General features: G+C 43.9%; 1 protein-coding gene and 1 long non-coding RNA gene across 4 annotated transcripts in view; both read left to right on the forward strand.

Moving 5' to 3' along the window:
- The window catches only part of LOC309514987, a 265808-nt gene that overhangs the window by 41318 nt on the left and 196810 nt on the right, over nucleotides 1-27680 (forward strand). The window lies entirely within an intron of this gene.
- LOC309532406 (synaptotagmin-5-like) lies at nucleotides 5267-17776 on the forward strand. Of its 3 annotated transcripts, none has more exons than XM_082222570.1 (7): nucleotides 5267-5431; nucleotides 6805-7021; nucleotides 7938-8053; nucleotides 9341-9736; nucleotides 14070-14189; nucleotides 15264-15375; nucleotides 16596-17776. In XM_082222570.1, exons 1-7 carry the CDS (start codon nucleotides 5345-5347, stop codon nucleotides 16895-16897), a joined length of 1350 nt encoding a protein of 449 aa, XP_082078696.1. In that variant the 5' UTR covers nucleotides 5267-5344; the 3' UTR covers nucleotides 16898-17776. The 3 variants fall into 3 exon arrangements, with proteins under 3 accessions (XP_082078696.1, XP_082078697.1, XP_082078698.1); XM_082222571.1 differs by having other exon boundaries at nucleotides 6859-7021; XM_082222572.1 differs by having other exon boundaries at nucleotides 6862-7021.

Below are 27680 nucleotides of genomic sequence, written 5' to 3' on the forward strand. Positions count from 1 at the left end.
TAGGAAGCTGCCTTAAATAGTGTCAGGCCATTAGTCCATCTAGCTCAGCATTGCCTGTTCTGACTGGCAGGCCAGCTCTACAGGGTCTCAGGTGGGACATTCCCAGCCCTACTAGAGACGGCGGACGTTGAATCTGGGACCTTCTTGCACGCAACACAAATGCTCTAACACTGAGATATGCACCCCCCACCCAAAAGAAACAGTTTATTACTGGTTTGTTGGTAGGATGTTGGAGTAGAATTGTGCCGTTCTAATAATCTTAAAATATTTACTCAGGAAGTGCATCTCCCCTACATAATCTTCAGAAACATGCATCATTTCCTTTTTGCATTATGGGTGAGCATTGTAGGTTTTCAGGAGAAGATTGTGCTCTGTTTGGAGTCAGGCAAAATGATCCTGTTTTTCTGGATGAGGGGTTACTTTGCAAAAAGAGGCATTGCCAGAAACTCTACCCCCACACACACACTACCAGATTTTCCCTGGAAAAAGGTAAATCTGCATTAAATGGAGAGGTTGAGTAGGGTGATTTGGGCTGGCATGTGCACACATGCCTGGAAGCACTCACTGTTTTAATTCATCTTCCAATGGATAATAGAATGTGAAGAGGTGCTAATGTTTGGTTTTCTGTCTGACTGAGCTACCTTTTGCAGATAACTGCAACCAACCACTAGGTGTCGGTATGACACCTTAAAACTTCATGCCCAGTATCAAGATGGAAACCAATGGTTACATTTCCTCATGCAATTAGCTGCTTTGTTTAAAACTTCTGTATAACCTTGGGCTTCTGAAATTCTGTTTAATATTTGCTTCCAGCTGTTATGTTTGTTTCTGCTGAATTCTTTCATATTCTGCCTGATGATTTGCTTTGCTAGCGTAAATGGGATGGCCACTTTTGGAGGGCAATCCATAAGAGTACACAGACTTGCGTGTGTGTGTGTGTGTGTATATGGCAATGAATCTCACCATAGTGGGGAAGACTGGGCCTAGACAAGCAGCAACACTCTTTTCTTAGGGTCCTTTATCTTTCATGCTGATCTGGACCATACAGCTCTTCAAAGAGAGGACCCTGCTCTGTAAAGTAGAAACACAGCCACCCTAGCTGTATACTGCCCTGATAATTTATTTTTAATGGAAGGGTAGTATATAACTAAGGCATCTGTAAACTTTCACCTGAAGCCTGTGTTACACCCAGAACATAACACAGGCTACCATACTAAAACACACAAATCCAAACAAAAACGGGTTGCTAAAAACTTTCTTGGATGTCCACAAAGAATAAACAAGCAAACACAAATATTCTTGCAACACTTCCAAACAGGATCTTGAGTTCTGGTAAGTCTTTGGTGGTTTTAACATGGGTAGGAAGTTAGGTTGCTACATCTGCAGACTGGGTCATTCCCCCCCCCCCCCTGGTGAAAGCAAACGGGGGCCTGGATGCATGCAACCATGTTATGTCTAAGATGGGCTCCACAATATGTTTAAGACTTAGGGTTCCTCCCTGCAACCTCTTTGTTGAGCATTCATTCTGATTGGTTTGCTGGGAAGTTAGATGACGTGGTATCAAAGCTTTCAATGCTCTCAACAAGGGGACAAGTGCCAGCACTCCCTCTCTCAATAGAGGCTAGGCTTCCATGACAAAGGAATGTTCTGGCCCCACACACCTTGTTCTCTGACCCTTGAAATGTCTTTTGGCATTCCTGGCAGGAATCCTCTTGTGCTCAGTATTTGCTCTGGGATATGGCCAGCCTGAAGGCATATGAGCTTTGTGTTCAGTGGTGCAGAATAACCTGATGGGAAGGCTGCTCCTTACTCATTTGCCTTTGTGGTTACAATTGATAAAGAGGGAATAATTTCACTAAGTCCACTCCAGAATAATAGGTAGTGCTGGTTGACTTGGCTGCCTATATAGGTAAAAAAGGTAAAGGTAAAGGATCCCTGGATGGTTAAGACCACTCAAAGAAGACTATGGGGTTGTGGCGCTCATCTTGCTTTCAGACCAAGGAAGCCAGTGTTTGTCCACAGACAGCTTTCTGGGTCATGTGGCCAGCATGACTAAGCTGTTTCTGTGCAATGGGACTCCGTGAAGGAAGCCAGAGCGTTTACCTTCCTGCCACAGCAGTACCTATTTATCTACTTGCACTGGCGTGCTTTTGAACTGCTAGTTTGGCAGGAGCTGGGACAGAGCAACAGGAGCTCATTCCATCATGGGGATTCAAACTGCCAATCTTCCAATCGGCAAGCCCAGGGGGCTCAGTGGTTTAGACCACAGCACCACCTGCTGCCTACATAGTGACTGTCTCAAGGCAAATCTTTAAAAAATGTATTATAAACACAGACAACTGGGAAACACTGGCCTGCGAATGCTCCAGTTGGAGAACAGCCTTTACCAAAGGTGTCATGGACTTTGAAGACACTTGAACTCAGAACGCAAGGGACAAAAATGCTAAGAGGAAGGCACGCTTGGCAAACCCTCACCAGGATCAACTCCTGCCCGGGAACTAATGTCCCCGCTGTGGAAGGACGTGTGGGTCCAGAATCAGCCTCCACAGTCACAGTCTCATTGTTAAAACCGTGTTTATGGAAAACAATCTTACTCGGCTACGAGTGATCACCAAAGATATAGTGCAATGCAATGTAGTGCAACAAGGATTACTCTGCATCATGCTTATTCTCCCATAGGAGCCTTGTAGCCGGCGTAGCTTAAAATTCCCAAATCAGTTAAGTTTTGCAATTAGTGGTTCAAATCAGTGCAGTTTTGAAAGGTTCGGTGCACCATCTTGATTCAAAATGGCATCCAGTTGTATATTCAAATATATATGAAAACCTGCTCCTTGATATGAGGAAACATTGCGCAAAATTTGGTAATGATATCTTAAGAGCTGTCCCCAAACTCATAGCAAATGGACAAGCAAATTTCCCAAACATATAGCAGATTATATACAGATGTGTTTGTCCCCCCATTTACATAGGGGTTGTGTTCAGGGCCCCTGTATGCATAAGTGAAATCATGTAAAGTGGGGAGCACCCTTTAAATGCCCTTTGTACCACTTTCTCTTTGATCCATACCAAAAACAAGGTGAAGCGGAGCAGCCTAAACAAAGCCCTGCCATGCCTCCAGTCTCTTCTCCGCTCTCACTGATGTCCTCTTTGGGCTCTGGGGAAGGTCTTCTCACGAGCCACAAGGACTCTCAAGCTCTTTCCTGCCATTTCCAGATATGAACTGAATTATTTAGTTATTTCCTAGTGCCAGGCATATATGCAGTCACGCATGAGTTCATCACATGTAAGTGAGGGGAATGCCTCTAATGATGTGTATTTTTCCTCTAGCAAATGCATTAGGTGTGTAAGAGTCAGTGTGGTGCGGTGGTTAAAAGTGTGGGACTACAGTCAGGTTCAAATCCCTCCTCTGCCATGAAGCTTACTGGGTGACATTGGGCCAGTCAAACTAATCTACTTATTGTATTTTTGGTTTCTATGGAAGCCGCCCAGAGTGGCTGGGGAGGCCCAGCCAGATGGGCGGGGTATAAATAATAATAATAAATTATTATTATTATTATTATTATTATTATTATTATTATTATTATCATCATCTACTTCACAGGGTGGTTGTGAGGATAGAATAGAATCATAGAATCATAGAATCATAGAGTTGGAAGAGACCACAAGGGCCATCGAGTCCAACCCCCTGCCAAGCAGGAAACACCATCAGAGCACTCCTGACATATGGTTGTCAAGCCTCTGCTTAAAGACCTCCAAAGTAGGAGACTCCACCACACTCCTTGGCAGCAAATTCCACTGTCGAACAGCTCTTACTGTCAGGAAGTTCTTCCTAATGTTTAGGTGGAATCTTCTTTCTTGTAGTTTGGATCCATTGCTCCGTGTCCGCTTCTCTGGAGCAGCAGAAAACAACCTTTCTCCCTCCTCTGATAAACCACATATGCTTCCTTGAGCATCTCAGAAGATGTGTAATTGTGATGACTAGAGGGCTGACGAAAGGCATTTTGCCTTCTGAGGCAAAGGTCAGAATGGCACCCCCATTTCACATTCTGAAGATGATTGGGCTAGAAATTGAAACTTATTCAAAACTGGTGACAGGGTAGCATCCTCCACTACACCTGAGGCTAGTAAGATAGACAACGTGACATGTTTTAGAATTCAAGGGCTGCCCTCCCACATGAGCCCAGATGTTGCACTGTTCTTGGTATGACCAGGAAGCCCATGCACCCCTGATCCCTCTGTTGCAGGAGAAATCTGGAGTGCCTCTTGGTTTATATGGGAATACCTTTCCCCCTGCTTAGGGCTACGAAATACTACTGTACTTTGCCAGCCCTCTTTACATGCTATTTCTATTGTTCCATTCTATTTGAATTTGTTTCCTTTGCTCTTGTGCCAAACTCTCTGCAAAATATCAGTTGGCTTTTAACAGCTGAGTAACTGGCAGTCTGGGGGACGCGGGTGGCGCTGTGGGTTAAACCACAGAGCCCAGGACTTGCCGATCAGAAGGTTGGCGGTTTGAACCCCGCGACAGGGTGAGCTCTCGTTGCTCGGTCCCAGTTCCTGCCAACCTAGCAGTTCGAAAGCACCCCTAAGTGCAAATAAATAGGTACCACTCCGGCGGGAAGGTAAATGGCATTTCCGTGTGCTGCTCTGGTTCGCCAGAAGTGGCTTAGTCATGCTGGCCACATGACCCGGAAGCTGTATGCTGGCTCCCTCGGCCAATAAAGCGAGATGAGTGCCGCAACCCCAGAGTCGGCCACAACTAGACCTAATGGTGAGGGGTCCCTTTACCTTTACCTATGCTGAAAAACTCTCTTACCTATAGGAATGATGGTGTGTGCATGTCTCTCTGAGCACACATCGCCCAGTTGGCCCCTGTTAGGACACTTGCATCCAAATTTCCATAGAATTCTATATTTCTAATCAGAATTCTGGAGCAATCTGTTACTTTTAGGAAAACACAAAGCCACCCCAGGTTAGTTACTCTTGCCCTAACCTTGTGCTGGTTTCATGGTGACTGAACATACCTATTAAATTGTACGGTGCAATAGCTCTAGGAAGTTGGTTCCGTGTTGGCCAAGTACAAAACGCTTTGCGGCAACATAAATCAGGGGAGTGCAGATTCTCCATGTTTAGCAAGCAGTTAGCTAATAGATTTGGTGTCATCTGAAAGCAGTACCAAATGCTGATCCTGAGCCTTAAAAGAGATCTGGGCACCTGGGCACCTGCACTTTGTTTTAGGAAAAGGAGATAAAGATCTTATTTTTCAGCTCTGCAGAATGAATCCAGATCAGTTGTATCCCAGTTTTCTTGCTGTATGAGGCAGAACTTGTTTTTCTGGTGAAGCATGCCAGCCCTTTCTGCACTAGAAGTCCTACACCACTTTTTTGCAGCAAGCACCAGGATCTCCCTTCTCAAGCAGGCGTCTGAAAAGGTATGATTCGAACTTGTGGCTTGTGGGTGAGTGGGTGGGTGGGTGGGTGTGTTGTGGCAAGTGGAGATGGTAGGTTCACAGTGTGCCAGGAGCTTGAGACACCTGTTGTAGGATAATCATAAGCAAACTGGCTCTCCTGTGGATTCCCACTGAGACATGATAACATGGAATATGCCTTTGTACTCTAGAGGACAATCAGAATTGTGGCAAGCGGTGCTTGCAAAGAGGAGGCACGGTGTGGCATGTGGCTGCACTTTGCCAGCATTGGCATCTACTCCTGAGTTCCAATGACTGAACATCCTGTGCACCGTCTGAGATTGTCTGCATCCAGCAAATCTGCAGATTGCCCATCCATTCACATGAACTAAGCAGCATAGCTTCTGGGAATTGGGTGCACTGAATCAGCATACCCGAGATCCCTCTCCCCTGTTGTGGCAGCAGCAGCCACAGCAGGGAGAGTCAAGTAAGCATGAATAACAAGGCATGACTGACTCCTCATTGTTTTGGTTTTTAAAATTGGGGCACAAGATATCTGGAAAAGAATGGATAAATATACGTGCGTAAAATATTTTGAAGAGAACACCTGTTAATATTTTGCACAGTACGATTGCTAAGCTGCAGATCCCATAATTCAGGACTGTAACTCAGGCAACCGCTTTCCCCCCGTTAGTTTTCACCTTCGTTGGCACAGTTAAGGTTTTCACGTTGGCTTCTTTGGATCTTGTCTAAACTCTGCTTTCGCAGCGGTGACATGTCTGCATGTTGGCTTGAAGAACTGTATTTATCTGCACTGCTTATTTTTATTAATAAGCAAGCTACTCAAAACAGGGTTAAAGAGATGGCCCCATAACATATAGGTTCCAGTGGACAATGTAAGGCTCATACAGGTCACCGGCCTGGCCTTCGCAAGCTGGATAGCTTGGGAATGCAGCTTGAAGGAAAGGGCAATAAGCCTAATTGAAAACTAAATTCTGGCCATGTAGATATGGTGTTATTTCACCTGCAGTTACATATTCAGGCATTTTGCAACACTTGCCCATTTGCTTTTGCTTTTTACATATTTAAAAGTTGAAACCTCTTATCTGAGTGATGGGTCTAGGGACAGGGGATTTTCCTCCCCAGTACAAAGCTGTGGTTCTCCATTCATGGTAGAGACCAGCCTTCAGTGGGGGGAAAGAAGGGGGTTAGCAGCCACATCAAATCCATTGCCTAGCTAGATCTGGACTGCAGGCTTGCCAACCTTGTTTTAGGCCAGGGATTACCAATGTGGTACCCTCCAGATGTTCATTGGCCATACTTGCTAGGAATGATGAGGATTAGGAGCTCAACATCTGAAGGACATTGTTCCATGTGGTTCCATTTCCATGGTACAGATTGAACATGATGTGACTGCTAGTAGTCTTGAAGGGCATCCATTCTGTTTCCAGCAGGGAGCTATGACCCAGCCAAAGCTCAGCCTACTTCAGCTGCCCTTCCCCGTTATCTGGAAATATGGCATGTTGGCACTGTCTGTTCTTCTGCTGGTGGTGGCATTAATCATTCTGACTTGCCAACTGAGCAGATGCCGGAAGTCCAGCAGATTATGGGAAGGTACGTTACAGAGAACATTGTGGATAAGAAGTATGTGTTCCTTTGGGTTGAACAATTATATCAAGGACTAAGCCAAATTAGGCGGAAAATCACGATGACCTATCACAAAAAGACAAGGCTTGTTGGAGTGTGACTTGAATAAGCCTCGCTCTCCTGGGCTTGCTTCTTACTCTTGTCAGGAACACTTGCAGCCTAACTAGGAAAGAACTGAAGGCAATTGAAGAGGTGCAACTGCTCTCTAGAAGAGCTTCCCCATTCGTGTCAATGGAGGCATAGCTCTGCGAGCGGATCCCCTTTCCACATCCCCTCTCCTTCCATTAATCTGAATGGGGGGAATTGCAAGCATGGAAGCTGCACAGGTGCATGAAAACACAACGAGGGCATTATATCTAGGTGCATGCTGACAAACGTGTGGCTCAGGTGCTGCATGATACCTATGTGAGCAGATTTTCATTTTATTGTACAATACTCTTATGCAAAACTTGGTAGGAGGCATCATTTCCTTATGACCTCATTACTTTGTAATGGGTTCTATGGGTTCCTCCAACCAAGCATTGGCTGGTCCACCCAGGAGAAAGGGGCACTGCCCACCAACCTTGGTCTGCTCTCAGCCAGCCCCCACCTACCTGCTTTCGTACCTCCAGTTCAGCCTCCTCCTTAGTCTCAGTGCTACATAACTCAGAAGGGAGGAGGGTGGGGATGAAACTGATATTAGTTGGCTCTGCCTATCATTCACCCTAGCTCTGCCTATTGCCCTTTCTGTCTTCTGCCCAACCAGGGCCAATGGATACCACCCTTTCCTGCTCCAACCCATCAAGGATCCTTTTTGAAAAATATTTGTTCCTTCCCTCCTTATATTCAAGTATGGACCTACTTGTCTCTGATGATATGCACTCAGCTATGTTTGTTCTTGCAGAAAGAAAATTTGCCAATGAAGCCCGGAGAAGGATATCAGAAGAGCTTGCCTTCGAGGGGGAAAGATCGCAGACACCTCTTCTTGGCATTGCTCGAGAGTATATTCAAGAGGTCAAGGCAAGTATAATAATCCCTGGTTGCAACCATATGTGGAATTACCTGTCTGGGATTGAGTTTGGGGTAAATTGGTTGTTTTAATTTCATTGTTCTGCATGGGACAATGACAATAAAGATATCTATCAGTGTGCAGCTTTGCATAGCAGTGACTGGCTGGTGTTGGTAACATCAGAACCCCACCCTTCAGTCCCTGAAGTGTTTTACAACTCTTTTAAATGGGGTTTTGTTTTATGTTATTTTAATCAACTGAACCTATATAATTAATATAACATCTATATGAAGCTATTGGGAGCACTTGTTAGGAGTCTTGGAGCAAGGTGTCACTGGTATGCTGATGACATACAGCTCTAACTTCTCCATAACATTTGAATCAGGAGTGGTTATGCAAGCTCTGGACTGGTGTCTGAATGCAGTGCTGGATTAGTTGAGGGCCAATAAACTGTTTAAATCCTGGAAAAACAGAAGCTCTTTGAGAGGGTGATTTGCATGTCTGGGAGGTAGGCAAGTTACCCATTCTGGACAGGGTCACACTTCCTCTGGAAGTGCAAGATATGTAAGCTTGGGTGCTCCTGGGTACATTCCTGTTGCTAGAAGCCAAAGTGTGGTTGGTCAGCTACAGCCTTTCCTGGACAGGAATAGCCTGACCACTGTAGTTCATGCACTGGGGCTGGTTTACTGCAATGTGCTCTATGGATATCTGTTCTTTGGGAGCTCCAGCTGCTGCAGAAAGTGGCGGCCAGACTGCTGAAGGGGACACCATTAGACTGCTAATGGTGATAACATCTGCAGTGGCTGCCCATCCACTATTGAGCCAGGTTCCAGGCCCTTGTATTAATTTATCTTAGGTTCAAGATACCTTAGGGCTGCCTGAACACTTCTTTCCCTGCTTGATCACTGAAATCATCCATAGGTGCGTCGCTGGTTGTCCCACAAGCTGATGGAACTCCTTGGACATCTACATGAAAGTGAGCCTTTCATTGACCCAGCCCTGTAGAATACAGATTCAGTAGGCATCTTCTGCATTAACCTTTAAACATTTGCCGAAGACTTTTCTATGCTGCCAGGCCTATGCAGACAATTAAGAAAAACATTTTCTGTAATAGCTAGTGATCTGTGTTTTTTAATTGTGTATTTGTAATTGTTGTAAACCACCATTTGATCGTTTTAAAATGGTGGTATACAAGTATTTTTTATGAATAAATAAATACGCCTATAACAGTTCAACCCAATGTTTGTTTACTCAGAAGTCAGTCACTTTTAAGAGCACACCTTTCTCATTTTGTCCAGATCCAAAGAATCCAAAAGGAGCTCAAGAAGCTTGGGATCTGCTTTTCGCCACCAGCTTCAGAAAATAGCCATGAAATGGGCAACTTGAGTAGTGATGCAGTTGTTTCTGATGAGTATCCAGGCAAACTGAAGTTCTCGCTTATCTACAACAAAGAGCAGCTGGAGCTCCTCTTGACCATCACAGGAGCCCTGGGCCTACCCATCCAACAGTGCACCAACACCTTTGTCAAGGTTAGGCTGCTGAGCTGGGCCTCCTCCCAGTCTCCTGATCTCCAGTATATTGTCCACGAATGGCAGACCCACGTTGCAAAGAACTCCAGCAGCCCCGACTTTGGGGATCAGTTTACTTGTACCCTGCAGGAGGCCGAACTGACAACGAGCAGCATCAAGTTACAGGTGAGAGCGATGGTGGGTAGTCTTCTATAGTTTTACAGAAGGGCGCATTTAGAGAAGAGCTTCCCACATTCCTGGTTCAGTTTTTTAGCACTAAACTTCTGTTCCCACAAAAAAGTAGGCCAGATGATATGTGTGAGTCCCATGCTAGTGTGTCTCAGTGGATGGTAATGGAGTCTTGGTGAGCCTGGTTGTTGCTTCAGACCAAGCTGTAGCGCAAGCAGGTGGGGGCTCGGGTGAATCAGTGGCAGGCGGCTTCAAGGGAGTGGATATGCCCCAGAATATTAAGGAGGTCAGCATGGATAGCTCAGTTGGTTAGAGCATGGTGCTAAGAACTCCAAGGTTGCAGGTTCAATCCCAGTATGAGACAGCTGCATATTCCTGCCTTGCAGGGGGTTGGACTAGATGATCCTCAGGGTCCCTTCTCATGCTTCTGTTATGCTGATTCCTCTCCTCGGTAGCCCAGAGACCTGCTTCACCCAAGGTTCCTCTCTTCCATTCCTCTTCCCCACATATTTTTTTAAATAGACTTTTTAAATATTTTCTAATAAGAATTTTTATTAATTTTTCAATTACAATCCAATAATAGCCTCATTATAACAATGCCAAATTATAATACAATTTCTAATACCATTCATTCAAATACAGCGGTACCTCGGTTTAAGGACAGCCCTGTTTACAAACAATTCGGTTTACAAACTCCGCAAAACCAGAAGTAATGTCCCGGTTTGCGAACTTTACCTTGGTCTAAGAACGGAATCTGAACGGTGGAAGGGCACCGGCGGCAGGAGGCTTCACTAGGGAAAGCGTGCCTTGGTTTAAGAACAGACGTCCGGAACGGATTAAGTTCGTAAACCAAGGTACCACTGTACTAAATTATTTAATTTAGGTGGCCCCCTGCATGCTAGATTTGATGGTTTGATTATTTTCTTTATTTCTGCATTCCAAAATCTTATTAATTTCAATTACATTCCAGTCAAAATAAGAATCCCTTATACAACAACTGCAATATGAATAACTTCCATTCGTGCTGACACATTAGATGATTTATAGAACTACAAGTGAGGCACTCAAGCTATATCCTTGTTCTTCCTGGTTGGCAGTTATTCTGTCCGTGGTGTTTCTTCCTGTCCTTGTGAAATGTTATGTCGGTTTCCCCCCGGTTGTTGCTGTTGCTGATTTTCAGTGTACATATAACACGAAAGACAGTTATAAGAAATATTTTTTAAAGGTGGAAAAAACAAAACAAATAGGAGGCATGTGACATAGGTTCGTCTGTATTTAAGGTGAGTAACAAAGTCCAGTCCCAAGAGAGAGAGATGAAAATGGAGGTTGTTCTCGTATAAATAAAGTATACTGAAGTCAAGTGTAATTCCAAATCTCCCAGGCTTGTAATGAGGGTTGCCTTGCAAATGTTGGTCTTGCTGTATGTATGTGTAAGAAGGCAACACCATATCATGTGGAAAGCACCTGGAAGTTCCAGCCCTTGTTTAAATCTCAAGTCACATCTACATGCAGTAAGGGGTGGTACCATCGGTCCAATGTGAGATTCTGAGCCATTTTCCCTTGAACTGCAATAGACAGTCGAGCTGCCAAAATCATGTACAGGTCCTCCCCACACATTTGAGAGGTGCCATCTCTCCTAGCTCAGGGAAAGACACAGTTCCCAGCCAGGAGGAGGAGGAGGAGGAGGAGATACTGAACTCTTCTGCCGGCTCCTGATTCCTCACTGCAAATGTCCTCCCCAAAAAGGCTCCAAAATGGAAGTGAGCCTAGCTGAAGAGGGGGGGGGGCTGAGGGCAGTTGCAAGGGGAAAGCAATGGCTGCAGGTGGGGCTGAGCACTCCTCCATCCCCCTATGTCCTGCAATCTTTGTTATCTTGTGAAGTGTGGATTGGCTGGGGTATACAGTGGTTCCTTGGGTCTCAAACTTAATCCGTTCTGGAAGTCCGTTCCAAAACCAAAGTGTTTGAAAACCAAGGCGCGCTTTCCCATAGAAAGTAATGCAAAATGGATTAATCCATTCCAGACTTTTAAAAACAACCCCTAAAACAGCAATTCAACATGAATTTTACTGTCTAACGAGACCATTGATCCATAAAATGAAAGAACTAATCAATGTACTATAAAATAAGACAGTATTGTAGATGATAAAAATTAACATTAATATTTTTTTCTTACCTGCACTGCTGATAGTCATTGTTTGGGTGGGGGGCTTTTATCCATTTCCACGGTCACACAATCAATCAATCAATCGATCGATCAGTAGCTGAACTGGGTTCCACACAGTCACAAAAACAAATTAACCAAAAAAGCCTCAAAGACAAAAACGCAAAATAAATAGCAAAAACAAATGCACCAAACTTAATCCGTTCCAGAAGTCCATTTGACTTCCAAAATATTCGAAAACAGCTTCTGATTGGTGCAGGCGCCCCAGAAACAATAGCCAACAGCTGCATCAGACGTCGGTTTCTGAAAAACGTTCGAAAACTGGAACACTTCCGGGTTTTTGGCGTTTGGGAACCAAGGCGTTTGAGAACCAAGGTACCATTGTAATTCCTTGGGAAACTGATATAAGATACACGCACAGTGAAAGTGTAGATCTTGCTTGCAGTACCAGCCACCATACAGAAGCAGAGAAAGGTCCAGATCTGCTGTATAAATAGTAGGCTTAGAAAACAACTCTGGATGAAGTTATACACAGAAAAGAAAGCTCCAGCTTGGTAGGCTTTTCAGATACATACAGATGCGAAGCATCGCCATTGCCCTAACACCAACTAACTAAGACTGAGACTTGCAAGCTGAAGTTTTATGACATTTCATACATGAAGCCGCTGTTCTCAAAATGAGGGAAGAAATTGCCTCAAAAAAACACAGGGCTCTAGTCATGTGGTTTGAGGAGTGGGGTGGGGCAGAAAACCCTTTCAAAGCATGTAACGATATAATTTTAAATTGTAAATAAAAAACTAGGTGCATCATAGATCTGAACTGCTGATCTTTCAGCTGCCTATGGAGCAATGCCTCCATCTTGTGGAAATCTCCAATAAGTGCATGTCTTTCCTGCAACCATGGGGTACATGCGGTTGCCCTCTGTTCCACTTTGTTCCATTCCTTTTGCTTGGCTTGACACATGGTGCCCCATTGCTGCTATTTGTGCATTTCCTGTCAGCGTATGTTTCCTTTTTTCTCAATATATTGGGCTCTTAAGCCATTTTTTTTTAAAAAAATCCTCCCCCAAGCTTCTCAGGCTGCCTGGTGGACTACATACCTACATTTTATCTTGCATGTAGGGGAAACTGTTTTTGTGAGCTACACAAAAAAGCAAATGGATAAAATTTTGACGCGTTCGTTGATGAGGTGAATGAAATAGTGCTTTTATCAACCCCAGTGTGAAAGGGAGGCGGCAACTGAACAAATCAGATAATGGGAAAAACAACAACATGGGACTTGTGTTATAAGGAATATGGTGGGGTGTCTGTTCAAATAAGTGTATAATAATTATGAAGGTTATTTCCCAGAAAATCAGTGTGGGGTAGTGGTTGTATTGTTGTACTATGGGTTCAAATCCAGGCCATAATTAATTAATGGAGTGCAAACTTTTGCACTTGGAATGAAAAGCAAAATATTCATGTGTAAATCACATTAATAACACCTGAACTGAGAAACAGCATCTAGGGTCAACTTACGTGACGCAGGAAAATGTTCCTTAAGCAATTTGCGTGAGGAGATTAAGACCTGGAATTTCAACACTGTCTTACATATCTGAGTGGAAATTCCCCTGAGGTCTTATGACCTTTACAGGAAATACTGGGCTGTATTCAACTACGGTAACTCGGGCTTCCTCAACCTCGGCCCTCCAGATGTTTTTGGCCTACAACTCCCATGATCCCTAGCTAGCAGGACCAGTGGTCAGGGATGATGGGAATTGTAGTCTCAAAACATCTGGAGGGCCGAGGTTGAGGAAGCTGAACTGTTTCTCAGACTACACTCGGTTAGTCATGTCCACTAATTTTAATGGGTCTACTCTGAGTAAAGATTAATTGACTATGACCTATTGATTTGTCTTTTCAAACTGCCTCACTTTTGAGCTCTTTGTGTGGCTTTAAGCAAACCACTATCTCTCTTCAGTCCACCATCCATAGGGATAATACCATCGGCCTAATTTATAGGGCCATTAGTATATCATCATCATCATCATCGTCATTTCTATGCATATATATATATGAATTGCAGGGATAAATGCATGTGAAGCATTTCAGGAATAAACACCATAAATCAATACAGATTATTACTGTTATTGTTATTGTTATTATTTTAAGATGTCAATTATTCCATAGGTTAAACACTTTGACAGATATTCCCGGCATATGCCTCTGGGGGAAGTGAGAATAGCTCTGAATGCACTTAATACTTCCAGAAAGATCGAATTCTGTGAAGAATTACAGAAGGCGACAAAGGTAGTGGGGGTTTTCTTCATTACTTTGGGAGAATTCTCAAAATCCTACATTAATTTTTTTTATTACAAAATAAAAATTCCAGGTTATTGACACAGAAGGTGAGATCAAGAGTAGTGCAAGCAGCCACTTGCTCATGGAACGAGCCATCTACTTCCCTTTCTCACCCCTGCAGCCTTCAATTCACCCACAAAATCTGTTCCCAAGTGTTGAGGGAACACTCCAGAAATGATTTTGAGGGTGCCTGGTGGGGAGGGGGGTTAGAGTGGGATGGAAAAGGAGAAATAGAAAGTCCCTTTGTGCAAGTGGATTTCTGTCACACAAGGAGACTGCCACAAAGAGAGATCACCCAGAAAATTCTCAAAAGTACGAAGACATGATTCGTGCATTATCAGAGCTGCAGAGTTCCTATTTATAGATGGGATGCTTATAAATTTGCAGATGACATAAAGCTGGAAGGAACAGCTAACACCATAAAAGACAGAATTAAGATTTAACGTAATTTTGGCAAGCTGGAAAACCAAGCTGAAACCAGCAAGATGAAATGTAAAAGGCAACAGGCCCGAGGGATTTCAATATGCATGCTGAATCTTACCAAATCAAATAAACAAGAAATTAACTTGTAAGGAAAACAAGCAAAAGTACAACGACAAAAATTAAGCCAGTTTAACCAAACACCTGGGTAGAACAGAAACATGCACACAATACATTCGAACAGATTAAACAACCAACGGCCTTAGTAATAGTTCCCACCCTGTTTTTCACTTAGAATAGCCCACTCTGTGCCAAGTAGACTTTCACTCTGTGGCTTTTGAACAACTTAATACCTTTCACCGCCATGAATTGTTGCCCACAAGCATCCACAGGAAGAAACTGCCACCCCTTGTCCATAGAAGCAACAGAGTAAGAAACAGACACAAAATAAAAAGCGGGTGGCAATAAGCCATAGCTGATTTCTCTCTCCCCCATTCCAATCCAAAGGAAATTCCTGGGCCTCAAGGTTGGTAAGGCTGAAGGAGAATTGCAAGTGGATTTGCTGGCCTTCCCCTCCAGCGTTTCCCTTACATCTTTTCACAGGACACAGTCGGAGAAGTTCTTGTGTCACTGAAGTGTCTTCCGATCTCTCAGAAGATAGAGGTTGGGCTACTAAAAGTGAAAACTGCCTTCTTGTACAACAGTCCAGAGAAACGTAAATATATCTGTTTTCTTGTTCTTTGCCTGATGTTTGGGTGCTGCCTCCTTCGGACCTGCTGTCCCACCTGGAAAGAGGTGACTCACAAGAGAGGTGTATTCTTGAATATGCTGATAAAAACTGACCCAGAGATGTAGAGTCTTGGTATCATTAGAGCCAGATTAAAGTTCAACAGACACTGTAGCAGTAATAGTTGAAGGTGGAGAGTGTCTTGGGAAATGATCATTTTCTCCTCACCCCATACATTAAAAGTATAAAGTCAATCTTGAAATCCCAGCTCACTATCTCTGTCCCCTTGAAGTTGTTTCAGGCTGTAGTGCAGGAAGTGGTCCAAAGATGTGACTGAAGAGAATGGATGTAGCATACTGCTGAAAGGCAATAGAGCACAAAAACTGAGATAGGTGGGCTGGAGAAATGACCAAATAATAATAATTGAAGGGAGTGGGGGAACTATATAGGGACCCAGACCCTCATCTTCTGATAAATGGAAGTCCAGCTTTGATCTCTGACACCAGCAGATACAAAACTACAAGGCTTTTCCATACAAAGATGAGGACTACAGGCTTGTTTTTTTTTTTGTTTTACTGGAATATGAGTTTCATGTTTATCTAAATTTCCAAAAGATCTCTAGAACTAGGGCTACCATACATCCGGATTATCCTGGACATTACTGGGATTTCAAAGGTGGGGTGAATTTCCAAAAAGCAACACTTTGCCCTTTTGGGTTTTCCTTAAAAAAAAGCTCAAGAATGTTGGGGTCTTCCTAAAAAAAAAGCTTTTGATGTATTCTGGTTTTTACTTTTTGAAATATGGCAACCCTACTAGAACCCTTGTTTTATATTCTGTAATTGCTTTCTTGCGACCAAGTTAGAGGTTAATATGCATATCCAGTTTGCTCCAGAGTATGTTGTTCTTAGTGCTTCTGAAGCCTTAGCTCATTATATCTCATTTGCAGTGTTAGATTCTTCCTCCTTTTGCCTCTCCTATATGGCTGTGTCACAGACATTTGTAGTCCTCCCTCTCCCAGAGATAGAAGGTATTGCTGCTTCCAATAATCGTCAAATTCCTCCCTCTCAGCCTCAATGCAAGGAAAAGATAAATTATTAAATCTCTGCCCAGTTCAGAGGAATAGTTGTGATCTTGGGTCAATAACTCCAGAATTGACAGGGACTCTGGTGTTCATGTTGCCACTCCTTCTGATGCTCTTTCTGTTCCAGGTATATATGCAAGGATCGATGTCTTCTGCAATCTCCATAAGCAGAAGCATCAGAAATCCAAGCCCAAGACCCTCACATCAATTACTGTCTTCAATGAAACATTCCTGTTCCACCTGCCTCAGCCTATAGTTTGGGATTGTGCTCTCCTCATTTCCATTTATGAGCTGCGTCCCAGAAGCAAGCAGCTTGTAGGACAAGCTGTGCTGGGGAAACGAGGACCCAACGATATGAATGACCACTGGCATCGCATGGCACAGTCCATCCAGCACCCTGTAGCTAAGTGGCACCCTTTGCTCATTTAAAAGGAGGATTTTGCAGTTATGTGGATGTGCCCAAACTTTCCTCCTTAACATTGGAGCTTCAGCATCCAAACAAGCCCTCTTAAGCAGAGGTGAATAATGACCGGCAGAGTTTGGTCAGAGCAGCAGTAGTAGAGGCCACGTGGCTTCTTTCATGAAAAACTTATTTCTTTTCATTCTCACAGGTGTTTCTATTGAAGAAAAGGATTTCCCCCATCACTGCCACTGTGCAATTGTACTTTATAGCAAACAAGGATACTGGGCCAAGGGGCATAGGTGGAAATCAAAGAAACGGTTGTGGGCACCAAAAATATACCCATTTCACAGAAGAAAAACTGGCAATGTTCAGAACCCAGCCCCCACAAAAAAGAGAGCAAACAGCCACATGTGCCCTGTGACACTAAGAAAAAAGCAAACAAGCAAAAAGCCAAAACAACTGTATGTTTTTTATTGGTGCCAAAGGTGGGTGTTCTGAGGGCTCCATTTGTGCTCACAGGCACTGCATTGGGGAACCTAATGGCAGCATGGTGTGGCTGGAAGTGGGGCTTAAACACACTAAGAAAACACAGACACCCCCTTGCCATTCAAATAGTCAAGGGATGCATTGGACACGGCGAGGAAGAGAGAGGAATGGGATGCCTAGGATTGCATAGGAAACCTGTGCTCATTCTCCATTTTGAACTCAAGTTCTTTTGCCACATTTTCTGCCAGTTGGCCTACAGCTGGGAAGAGGCTAGAGCTCAGTGTCAGAGCACACACTTTGTGTGCAGAAGATCCCATGTAGGATCCCTGACATTTCCAGTTAAAAAATCGCAGCTAATGTGTCTGGGGAAGACCTCTGCCTGAGGGCTTGCATAGCTGCCAGCACAGTAGTGAAGGGAGAACTGTCCGAAAACTCTGAAGCTGCTGCCAGTTAGTGTAGACAATGCTGGGCTTGGTAGGAAGCAGCTGCCTGTGTTCCTGACAGTTCCTGTGTTCCTGAACAGCCCTGACACTTCCGGGTATAGGGCGGTATATAAATTCAAGAAATAATGATAATATAAGGGAGCTTCTGACAGAGATGAAAGCAAAGCTAAAGACACTTTTTTCATCACGAGTGATGGAAATCCACTGTGTGCCCACCCCACGCTGCCTCTACACTTCCAGTTCATGCTAGCAGATTGACCAGCTCCCAATGGGTTTCAGAGTCCGTTCAACTTGTGGGTACTGAGATTTAAAGCCCTACATAGTTTAGTGGACAGATGTTTGTCTTCCTCCCTAGTGGTCTGCTCAGTCACTGTGATGTTAATATGAACTGGGGTGCCCTAGTCATTCAAAGCAAGTGATGACCAGAGAGAGTATTTTTGCTTCTGGTACGCCACCTCTGGGGGATGCTTCTCGGGGGGATGCTTGCAAAGTGCCTGTGTTTATATCATTTCAGTGCCAGGCAAAGAGCTTTTAAATGTTCCCACGCTTGATTCTCTCTCTCCCCCCCCCCAACACATCCGTCTTTATCTATCTGTGGTTGTCTGCTGAGTTTTCATTGTTAAGATGTGCCATTTTATTGTGCTTTTTCATGTTTGGATGGAAATGGTTTTTGTATTCTTTTTATTATTATTATTATTAAAGATTTTCTTGATTTACAAAAGTATGTGCAATGTCTCTCTCTTGTATTCCCCCCCCCCAGTAACATTTTGACAAATCAGTTTCATTTGTTGAGACATTAGGAAGAAAAGGGGGAAAGAGGTGGAGGGGGGGGGAAGATGGGTGGTGGTGGGGTATGGGTGGCAATGTTTCTATTTTACTTACTATATGTAGGGTTTGGTGTCAGCATTGCTTGTGCAGGTTCTTTGCTGTTCACTTGTGTTCTTTTGGTGGTGAGAGAGGTTGGGGTTGGCCTAGGGTGTGGATATGCATTTGTGGTTGGCTGTGGTGGTCTTTGTTTTCATGTGCGAGTGGGGTGGGTGGGTGCTTTGGATCAGGTTAGCCATATTGATTTGAATGCTGTTGGTGGGTTTTTGCCATTGTCTTGTTGGGCTTTGTATGGCATAAAGGGGAGCCATAAAGAAGGTGTCTTCTTCTATTTGTCCCTGTGTCAGTTTCAGCTGGTTTTTGTATTCTTGTTTTGCTTTTATTTTGTCATTACTGTTGCTGTGCCCTGCCCTCAGAGCCTTTGTTGCTGGATGGAGTGAAATGAATGAATGAATGAATGAATGAATAAATGAAGATAGAAGCCATGTCAATCTTAATAAGCAGCACCCATTTGAGATAGAATGTCAGTGAACATTATTTGGATTCTGAATGAGTGCAGAATATGTAACAGTTGCTGACTTCTATTGCAAATACCTATCCCAGATATAATTGTTGACTTTTCAACTGGGTCCTAAAGCCTGTATGCTTAATAATAATAATAATAATAATAATAATAATAATAATAATAATTGTATACTGCCCTTCATCCAAAGATCACAGGGCGGTCTACAACATAAAAATTTAAAATGAGAAAACAAAATATATCACAAAGCAAAAACAAGCACAAACTAATAACCCTCCTCCCACAAACACATTTAAAAGGCCACAGAATGTTAATGTTAATCAGCCAATATTGAATAAAATATTGGGGGAGGGGGAGATAAACCCTGTTCCGCATAATCGATCATGTGACACAGCACACACACCATTTGATTGGGAATTCCCCTCAACTATGGGGGTCCCTCAAATATTTTATGGGGGGCAAAGGGACCTTGGCCCCTAGGAGTTGGCTCCTAGGCCCCTAGTGGCTATTTGTGCACATTACAACAGTACAGTACAGTGGTACCTCGGGTTACATACGCTTCAGGTTACATATGCTTCAGGTTACAGACTCTGCTAACTCAAAACTGGTACCTCAGGTTAAGAACTTTGCTTCAGGATAAGAACAGAAGTTGTGCAGTGGCGGTGCGGCGGCAGCGGGAGGCCCCATTAGCTAAAGTGGTGCTTCAGGTTAAGAACAGTTTCTGGTTAAGAACGGACCTCCGGAATGAATTACGTACTTAACCTGAGGTACCACTGTAATCTAAAAGATTACATTTTTCCACACAGATTTGGGAGAAAGAGGAATTGGTGATTAAATTAAATCTCCACTACCAAAGTGATGAGCCACAGGATTTGAACCTCTTGTCCCTTTGCCATTATGTACCTTGTAGTCCGTTCCCTTCTCCCATTGCTTTTCAATAACTGGAATTTGCCTTTTCTCTCTCCCTCTTTTAATTGTTTTGATTTTGTGTTAAAAAAAAACAAGCGTGCAAATGAAAATTAAAGGACAAAATGCAAACTTGCTTGAGGTTCCTATGGCTGGTGCACTTTAGCGTTTACCCTGGGGGTGGTGAGCACTGCTAGATTGTAATGGGGGATATTACGCTACGTTAAATGCTGTGTGGAATCTCAGGAACAGATCTGCTTCCTGCTGAATGTGGAAGCTAAATGTCCTAGTGTGCCTATCAGGGATCTTTTGCTTAGCCATTCAAGAAGTTAAAAATAAACATGCAGTATTTGAATTCAGACTTTTGTGACCCTGGGGCAGGCTAAATGTGGAAGTACAGCATAAGTGAATGAACAGTAAGGAGGTTGAGCTCTGAGTTATGTGAACTCCTTGCCCCGCTGCTGCTTTGCCAGAAGCAGATCGAAAACTGAATGGCTAAGTAAAAAGAAATTGCTGTGTGACCGCTGACCCTCCATAGTAAATGTGCAAGCATGTCAGCAAACCCCTGGTTTACTGATCTGATTGCTTTTAACATAAAGCCAACTGACACACATATATATCCCCCTTTCACAAGAAAAACTGCTATGAATTTTCTGGCACCTTGCACCCGTGTGATTTTGTATCCTCTCAGACTCTTCTACTCAGGTTATGGGTACCCAATGTGGTGCCCTTTAGATCATCTTGGAATATAACCCCCATTAGCCTCAGCTGGCAAGGCTGTTGGTCGGTGGTAACGAGTTGTAGCCCAGCAATATCTCTACCCTTGCATTAGTTAATCCTTTTTATTTCTCCTGTAGAATGTGGGGTGGTTCACTTTCTTGAGCTATCTGGGGCTGGCTAATTTGCAGGTCCTCTGCTGTGGTGTTTAACCTTGTTTGCTCTGACGCCTTGCATTATGCACTACACTGTGGACAGGATTATGGGGTATGTGTGTTGTGGTAAGCAATCTCCCCTGGGGCCTGGCAGAGCTGGACTCGGATGACTTTGGCGCCCTCCTGAACCTACAATTTAATAAAATCATTGTGGGGTGGAAATGAGAAACGGGATCTTCATACTGGATGTTAATCACTGCCGCTTAAGTCAGTAGGTGAGGATTCTTACATCAATATACTCTTCCTGCATCATTTATTACAGTAAATGGGTAGTTTTCTATTCATGTTTGCTTCCCAGGGGAAAGGAACTAGGAATAGAATATCAAAACCATTAACACTCCCATTATGAAACCTTTAATTCATGCCACAGCTCTGCTGGTGACTAAACTGTTAAGGTGGACTTGAGTATCCAGTGGTATATCTACAAAGAACTCTGAGGATATTGAATCCTTCTAGGGATAAATATGGTAATTCCATGATGCTGTGTAGGATGACTGCCTTCAAATAGTGGACCATTAGTATGGTGTGCTGGTCTGATTGTCCCAGAACAGTATGTTCTTGACTGTGAATCATGGAGCATGTATAAACCCTGGCAGTGCCTTCCATTTTGCTTCACCTTGTGCCTTCATTATAACTTGCACTGGAGTGCTGAAGGGGCAGAATTTTAACTCCATATTCAGCCCTGTTTGTTCATGTAACGGCTGTGGGATCCCTTATTATATTTGTTGTCCCCTAGTGCAGCACTCTGAAGACCACTAGTGAAATCAACAGAAAGTCTTTTGGCACCTTAAAGATGGCTTGGTTGCTTCCAGACAACCTGCTTCTTGAGCATTCATCCTGATTTATTTGCAAGGAGGTTATATGACAGGGCAATTGTTTTCCCATACTTTCTAGTGCATTTTCCCTTCAGTTTCCTTTCAGCAAAAAATATCCTTTCTGCCGGGAACCGGAGTTGCACCCATGTTCCAAATCAACTTCAATTATGCAGTCTGAATTTGCTGATATGTGATTGGATCCCACCTCCAAATCACAATAGTTTGGAAACGCCCATGGGTTTATAGTGGCATAAGTGTTTGTGGGCTAGGGTCTACTTCGTGATCAATGTGTTTTGATCCACAAAAGCTTATGCCAATATAAATTTGGTAGAGTTTCATTTCATTTCGCTTTTAATTTGTAAACCGCCTTGCTGTATTATTATACACAAGGCGGTTTACAAAGCTGAAGAAACAACAGAGATTATGCACCTTATAACAAGGATGGCCAGTGAACAGGGATTGTGGGAGTTCTAGTTCAGCAACATTTGGCAGGCCAAGAGTTCCCCACACACCTGATGCAGACCCAGTGCCCTGATGGAGATGAAAATTGCCCTCTTCCAAGCTTTTGGTTCGACCATGAGGTGATATATCATGCAGATTAGATGAGGAGAAGGGCCTGTATGTGTGTATACACAAGCGTGTGTGTGTGGCTAACACCATTGCTGGCACTGGAAACAAACGTCAAATTCCTAAAGCACCCCCTAAGAAAAACTACAGCCTATTTTCAAAGTATTTGTTGTTGGGATTGTCCATTCTTTAAAAGATTCCCATGGGAAGGATACACACTGCATTTGGGTTTGCCTGGTTGGCATCATGGCAGTGGCATTAGGATTAAACAGGTGCTGTTCTTGGAGAAATACAAATAGTGGGCTCTACTTTAAAGCCCTTTGCGGCCTAGGACCCTCATACCTACAGGACCGCCTCTCCTGGTATGCACCACGGAGGACCTTAGGATCCATCCATAAATAGTAACACTCTAGAGGTCCCGGGCCCTAAGGAAGTCAGATTAGCCTCAACCAGAGCCAGGGCCTTTTCAACACTGGCTCCGGCCTGGTGAAATGCTCTGTCTCATGAGACCAGGGCCCTGCAGGATCTGATCTCTTTCCGCAGGGCCTGTAAGACAGAGTTGTTCCATCTGGCCTTTGGCTTGGAGCCCATTTGATTCCCTCCCCCTCTTTCTTTTTCCTTTCTCCTCCTGTGAAGAGGCTGCATCCTAATGTTTTAATGTTGTATTTTAATCTTTTTTAAATTGTATTTTAATCAACTTGTTTTATTATTGGTTGTTAGCCGTCCTGAGCCTGGTCTTGGCTGTGGAGGGCGGGGTATAGATAAATTATTATTATTACTACTACTACTGTAGCCTTATGAGGCTTTGCCCTCAGGTGGGAAAAATATTGCGCCTGGAAAAGCTTTGAGAAGCTTTGAGCCTGCTTGGGGGGGGGGGTTGACTTTGGGCCTAGGTCACCTGTCTTCACCTTCATTCCTTCACTACTACTACTACGGGTGCCCCATGTATTCTTGCATTTCTCTTGCTGTTGCGTTCTTATCTCACAGTGAAACAAGTCTTAGGGTTGATTCACACATGCGCATACAGAGCTGTGGTAAGCCATGAAAAATGTGATGGCGTGGAGGCTGCACTTTCTGGCAAGCTGCATCTGAAAAATGGTTCCATGCACTCTTTAGGTGAATTTAATTCAGTGAGAAACCAAGTTACAAATGGAAGCTGTTAATATCGCAGGGCAGGGCAGGCTGGTTGTTCTCTGTTTGCTGCTAACCTCATGTTTCTGAGAATTATTTCATAGAACTGGTTGTGGTTCTACACTCTTGGTGGGCTTCACTTTTGATTTACTTGTTTATGCTCGGGATGATATCAAAAACATGGTGCAACATGTATTTCAGCTAAAAAAAACCCAGGAGCCTGAAGAACATAAAATCCAAGCGTACTTTTGTATCGTAGCCGTTAAGGTTCTTGCCAAGTCTTGTTTCCTATGGCAACCGATTTCAAGGAATTTTCAGGCTCTTGTGTTGATGAACTTTAAACTATTTAGCTTCTCACTGACATTAGGGAGATTTCTCTCTGTATTCAGCCTTGCGTAGAGACACTGTGCTAAAGTGCAACTAAGTGTGCTCCTTAAATCACTCTGTGAAGCCTGGCAAGGCCAATGAAGTTTATTCAGTGTGCTATTTATGGGTTATGTTGGCCAGAATTGTGACACTGGATATAATCTCTTCAGCTTCTGGGGGAATGTAAACTCTGCCAGGCCTACCCACCCACTGGTCACACGTCCTTCTCGACTCAGGCATTAACAGTATGGCCTGAAGCCTCTGTTTATTTCTTACCTTCTGTGGCACGCGCTGTTCTGGAGCTGGGACACCAGACAAAATAGATGGTTCACTGCACGTCCCGTTTTGCTTCTCACTTTGCTGGAAACCAACGCAAACTTATTGCCTCTCCTTACATGGCTGACAAAGAGCAAAACCATTATGGGTGCAATGCTCAGGGACTCGCAGTGTAGGTTGCAGGATGGCAACCTATACTTAGGAAACTGCCTGCTTTAGTTGTTTAGAGTAGGGGTTGCTAAGTCCCCATTTGAGGGGCTCCTCCAGCAAATTTATATGTCACACTCCCTGCTGATTTTGGCAGCAGACACAAAAATAAAATAGGCATGAACATAGTCTTGATTCTATCTGAAAGGCAATCGTTGGTAATGGCTTCGGCTAGACTCTATCTATGGCAAATCAGAACATAAGGAGCATAGAACCCCAGCTCTACAGAATAAAACACAAAATAACTCATCCAGTCCTGTAATGTTGCTCTAGTCACACAGATCTGTAAAACTCATCCCTGGGCTGTAGCAGCCCTGCCATGCACTGTGGACATTCTTATACCCCACCAAGGTTTTCTCTGCATTGTTTCCCAACTTGCTGTGCCCCAGGATGGGATGAAGCTGGGCAGAATTCCTTACAAGCCTTTTCTACTTGCACACAGAAATCTGCCACGGCTGTGCAAGTTCCAGCTCAGAGGAGGCAAAAATAACAGCAAAAGACAAAAGATATAAAGAGCGAGTATGTGTTGTGCATTCCAATTTGACACCCCCCCTTTCCACTCTTCCTTCCCACGCTCCTCGTGCTATTTATTCCCAACACTGACTTCACTTTGGCAGCAGGGCAAGTGAGAATGGATTGCATTTTGAATAGCAGGGCTAGTGTGCTGTAGCCTCAGAGCCAGGCCGTGCTGCCACTGGGCCTTGTGACAAAGCAGTTGGCATTGTGCATAGAAAGGAAGAGCAGCGATTTGTCTTTCCTCCTCCTCCTCTCCCATCTCAGTGTCATGGGCTTCCTAGCAAACACACCTCGAAAGAACTTGCCCAAAGGGAAAGGAAAGGGTCAGGGTGGAGGGAATGATTCCCTCCACATCTTTAGTGCTGAAGTGATATTTATTATAGAAGCCCAGACACATCAAACTCATTAAAGATGGGGAGCTGGGTGGAGAAACTGCTGGCTATCGGCCATTTTCTGTGCTTTAAAATGGCTACCAGACTTGAGGGGAGCTACTAGGGTGGTCCATGAAACATCGCCAAACAAGAGGAAATGCACCACCAAAAAAGAGGAGAGTTATTTGCACATGCTAATTAAACATACAGATGCCAATTTAGAAACAATTTCTATAATTTCTATAGAAATGCAATACTTTTCAGTCTGCTGTCAGGTGTGACGTGAGCGGGAATTAAGAGTTTTGGAAATGGTGCATTGGGGGAATTCTGGGTGAGACCAGCAGGAAAAGCTGACTAGTTTCGTTTTTTTGTATACTAATTTGGTAGCAGCTCATTGCTAAGTAAAGTTTGTTCCTCCTAACCCAGTCTCTGTGGTTCATTTGCAAGGCCAGCTCAAGACATTTTGGCACCTGAGGAGAATCACAAAATGGCACACGCACCCTGGCCAGGGAAGAAGGGGTGAGTGGAGAGCTAAATCGGGAGCATGGGGTAGGGGATGAAATCAACCTCATCTGATGGCTGAAGTGGGAATCAAAGGCCATCATGGGGGAGGAAAGAGGGACCACTGTGGATCATGCTGGTCTTGGACTGGCTCTTCAAACAGATGGTGCCTTTATATAAGAGGATTGTCATGTTCAATAAGATGCTCCACTCATTCATTTTCATGCTGGCTGGGTGCTGATTATAATGGCATTTGTATTTAACACTGAACAAGTCACAATCGTAGGCCACCTGGGAAGTTTTAAACTCAAGCTTCAATCTGAGCATTAGGGAACCTCATACAGTGGTACCTCGAATTACAAACGCCTCAGGTTACAAACGCTTCATGTTACAAACTCTGCTAACCTGGAAGTTTTACCTCAAGTTGAGAACTTTGCCCCAGGATGAGAACGGAAATTGTGTGCCGGTGGCGTAGCAGCAGCAAGAGGCCCCATTAGCCAAAGCACGCCTCTAGTTAAGAACAGTTTCAGGTTAAGCATGGACCTCCAGAACGAATTAAGTTCGTAACTAGAGGTACCACTGTACTTAGTAGGTACAGTGTGCTCTGAGACAGATTTGAGGAAAACTTTAAATCCATTTCATGTCCAGGAAGCTCCTGCCTGCTGACGCACTTCTTAAGTTCAGGGAGCTCAGTGTTCAGCCAGCAACGTCTTGTGATTTACAGTGGAAGGAAGGCTGTGAATTCCTACCACAAGCAGTGAAGTCTATGGGTATTTGTTACTTCAGAGGATGTAGGCAGAGGCAACACCAGGGAAGACAAGGATGATGGCAGGAAATAACAACTGAATAACCCTGGTCCCATAGGGACACTGCGTTGTTTCTGGTACCAGATTTCAATGTAATTCTTTTATGATGAGACATCTTTTGTGAACAAATTTGAGAACCTCTTGGGCTTATATAAGTGCGATATAAGCATTATGAACATACATGCTCTGTGTGGTGGGAAGAAGTATTTCTGGATACATGGATTAATTGCAATTTTCTAGGGAACATTGAATTTAATCTGAGAACATGATTATTCTGGGGAAATATTTAGCTACAGAATTGGGTGTTAGGTAGGTGAAGAACTAAGGGTCTACCCAGCCTGCAAAATGCCTGCCAAAGCACCATGTAGGCTGGAAGACTTTAGATGCTCCTTACCGATTTGAGTGCAGGCACAGAGGCAGTAGAAAGTGTGCTGCTAGGGGTGTATGTATAACGGATCTTAGGATCAAAATAAAATTAAATGTGAAATGGAAAGCACTCATGCAGGGAGCACAGTACAGAGGCTTTTAAACCCTTAACATGTTTCTATATGCCTCTCTGCCCTAAAGTGCAGAGTGCCTGTATGTTTTCTCCTGCATGGAAAATAGCAGCTGGAGACAGAGCAGGAACTAGTTTAACTCAGGAAAATGGTGAGGAAGGTTAAACCTCACTTTCTCCAGTACTCATTCCCATTCTCCTCCTCCCCACCACACAAAATGTTTTTAAAAAATTAATAGGAAGATCCTGATGATGGCTCTTCCACATTTGATCTACTTGCATCCTTGGTTTGCCTTATTCCAGCTCAAGGTAATTTAATTTATATGGCTGCAGGAGGCAACTTACTCTCTACTAACTGCAGGGGGAAGGGAATTTACTTGTCTTCAGCCGGACAAAGGTCTGTTGAGCAAGCGAAGACCTCGTGCAGGGCTTATGCCAGGGGTAGGCAACCTAAGGCCCATGGGCTGGATGCGGCCCAATTGCCTTCTCAATCTGGCCCACGGACAGTCCGGGAATCAGTGTGTTTTTACATGAGAAGAATGTGTGCTTTTATTTAAAATGCATCCCTGGGTTATTTGTGGGGCATAGGAATCCATTCCTCCCCCCCCCCCATATAGTCTGGCTCACCACATGGTCTGAGGG

The sequence above is a fragment of the Podarcis vaucheri genome, assembly GCF_965113315.1.
Source record: "Podarcis vaucheri genome assembly, chromosome: 1".
NCBI classification, from domain to species: domain Eukaryota; kingdom Metazoa; phylum Chordata; class Lepidosauria; order Squamata; family Lacertidae; genus Podarcis; species Podarcis vaucheri.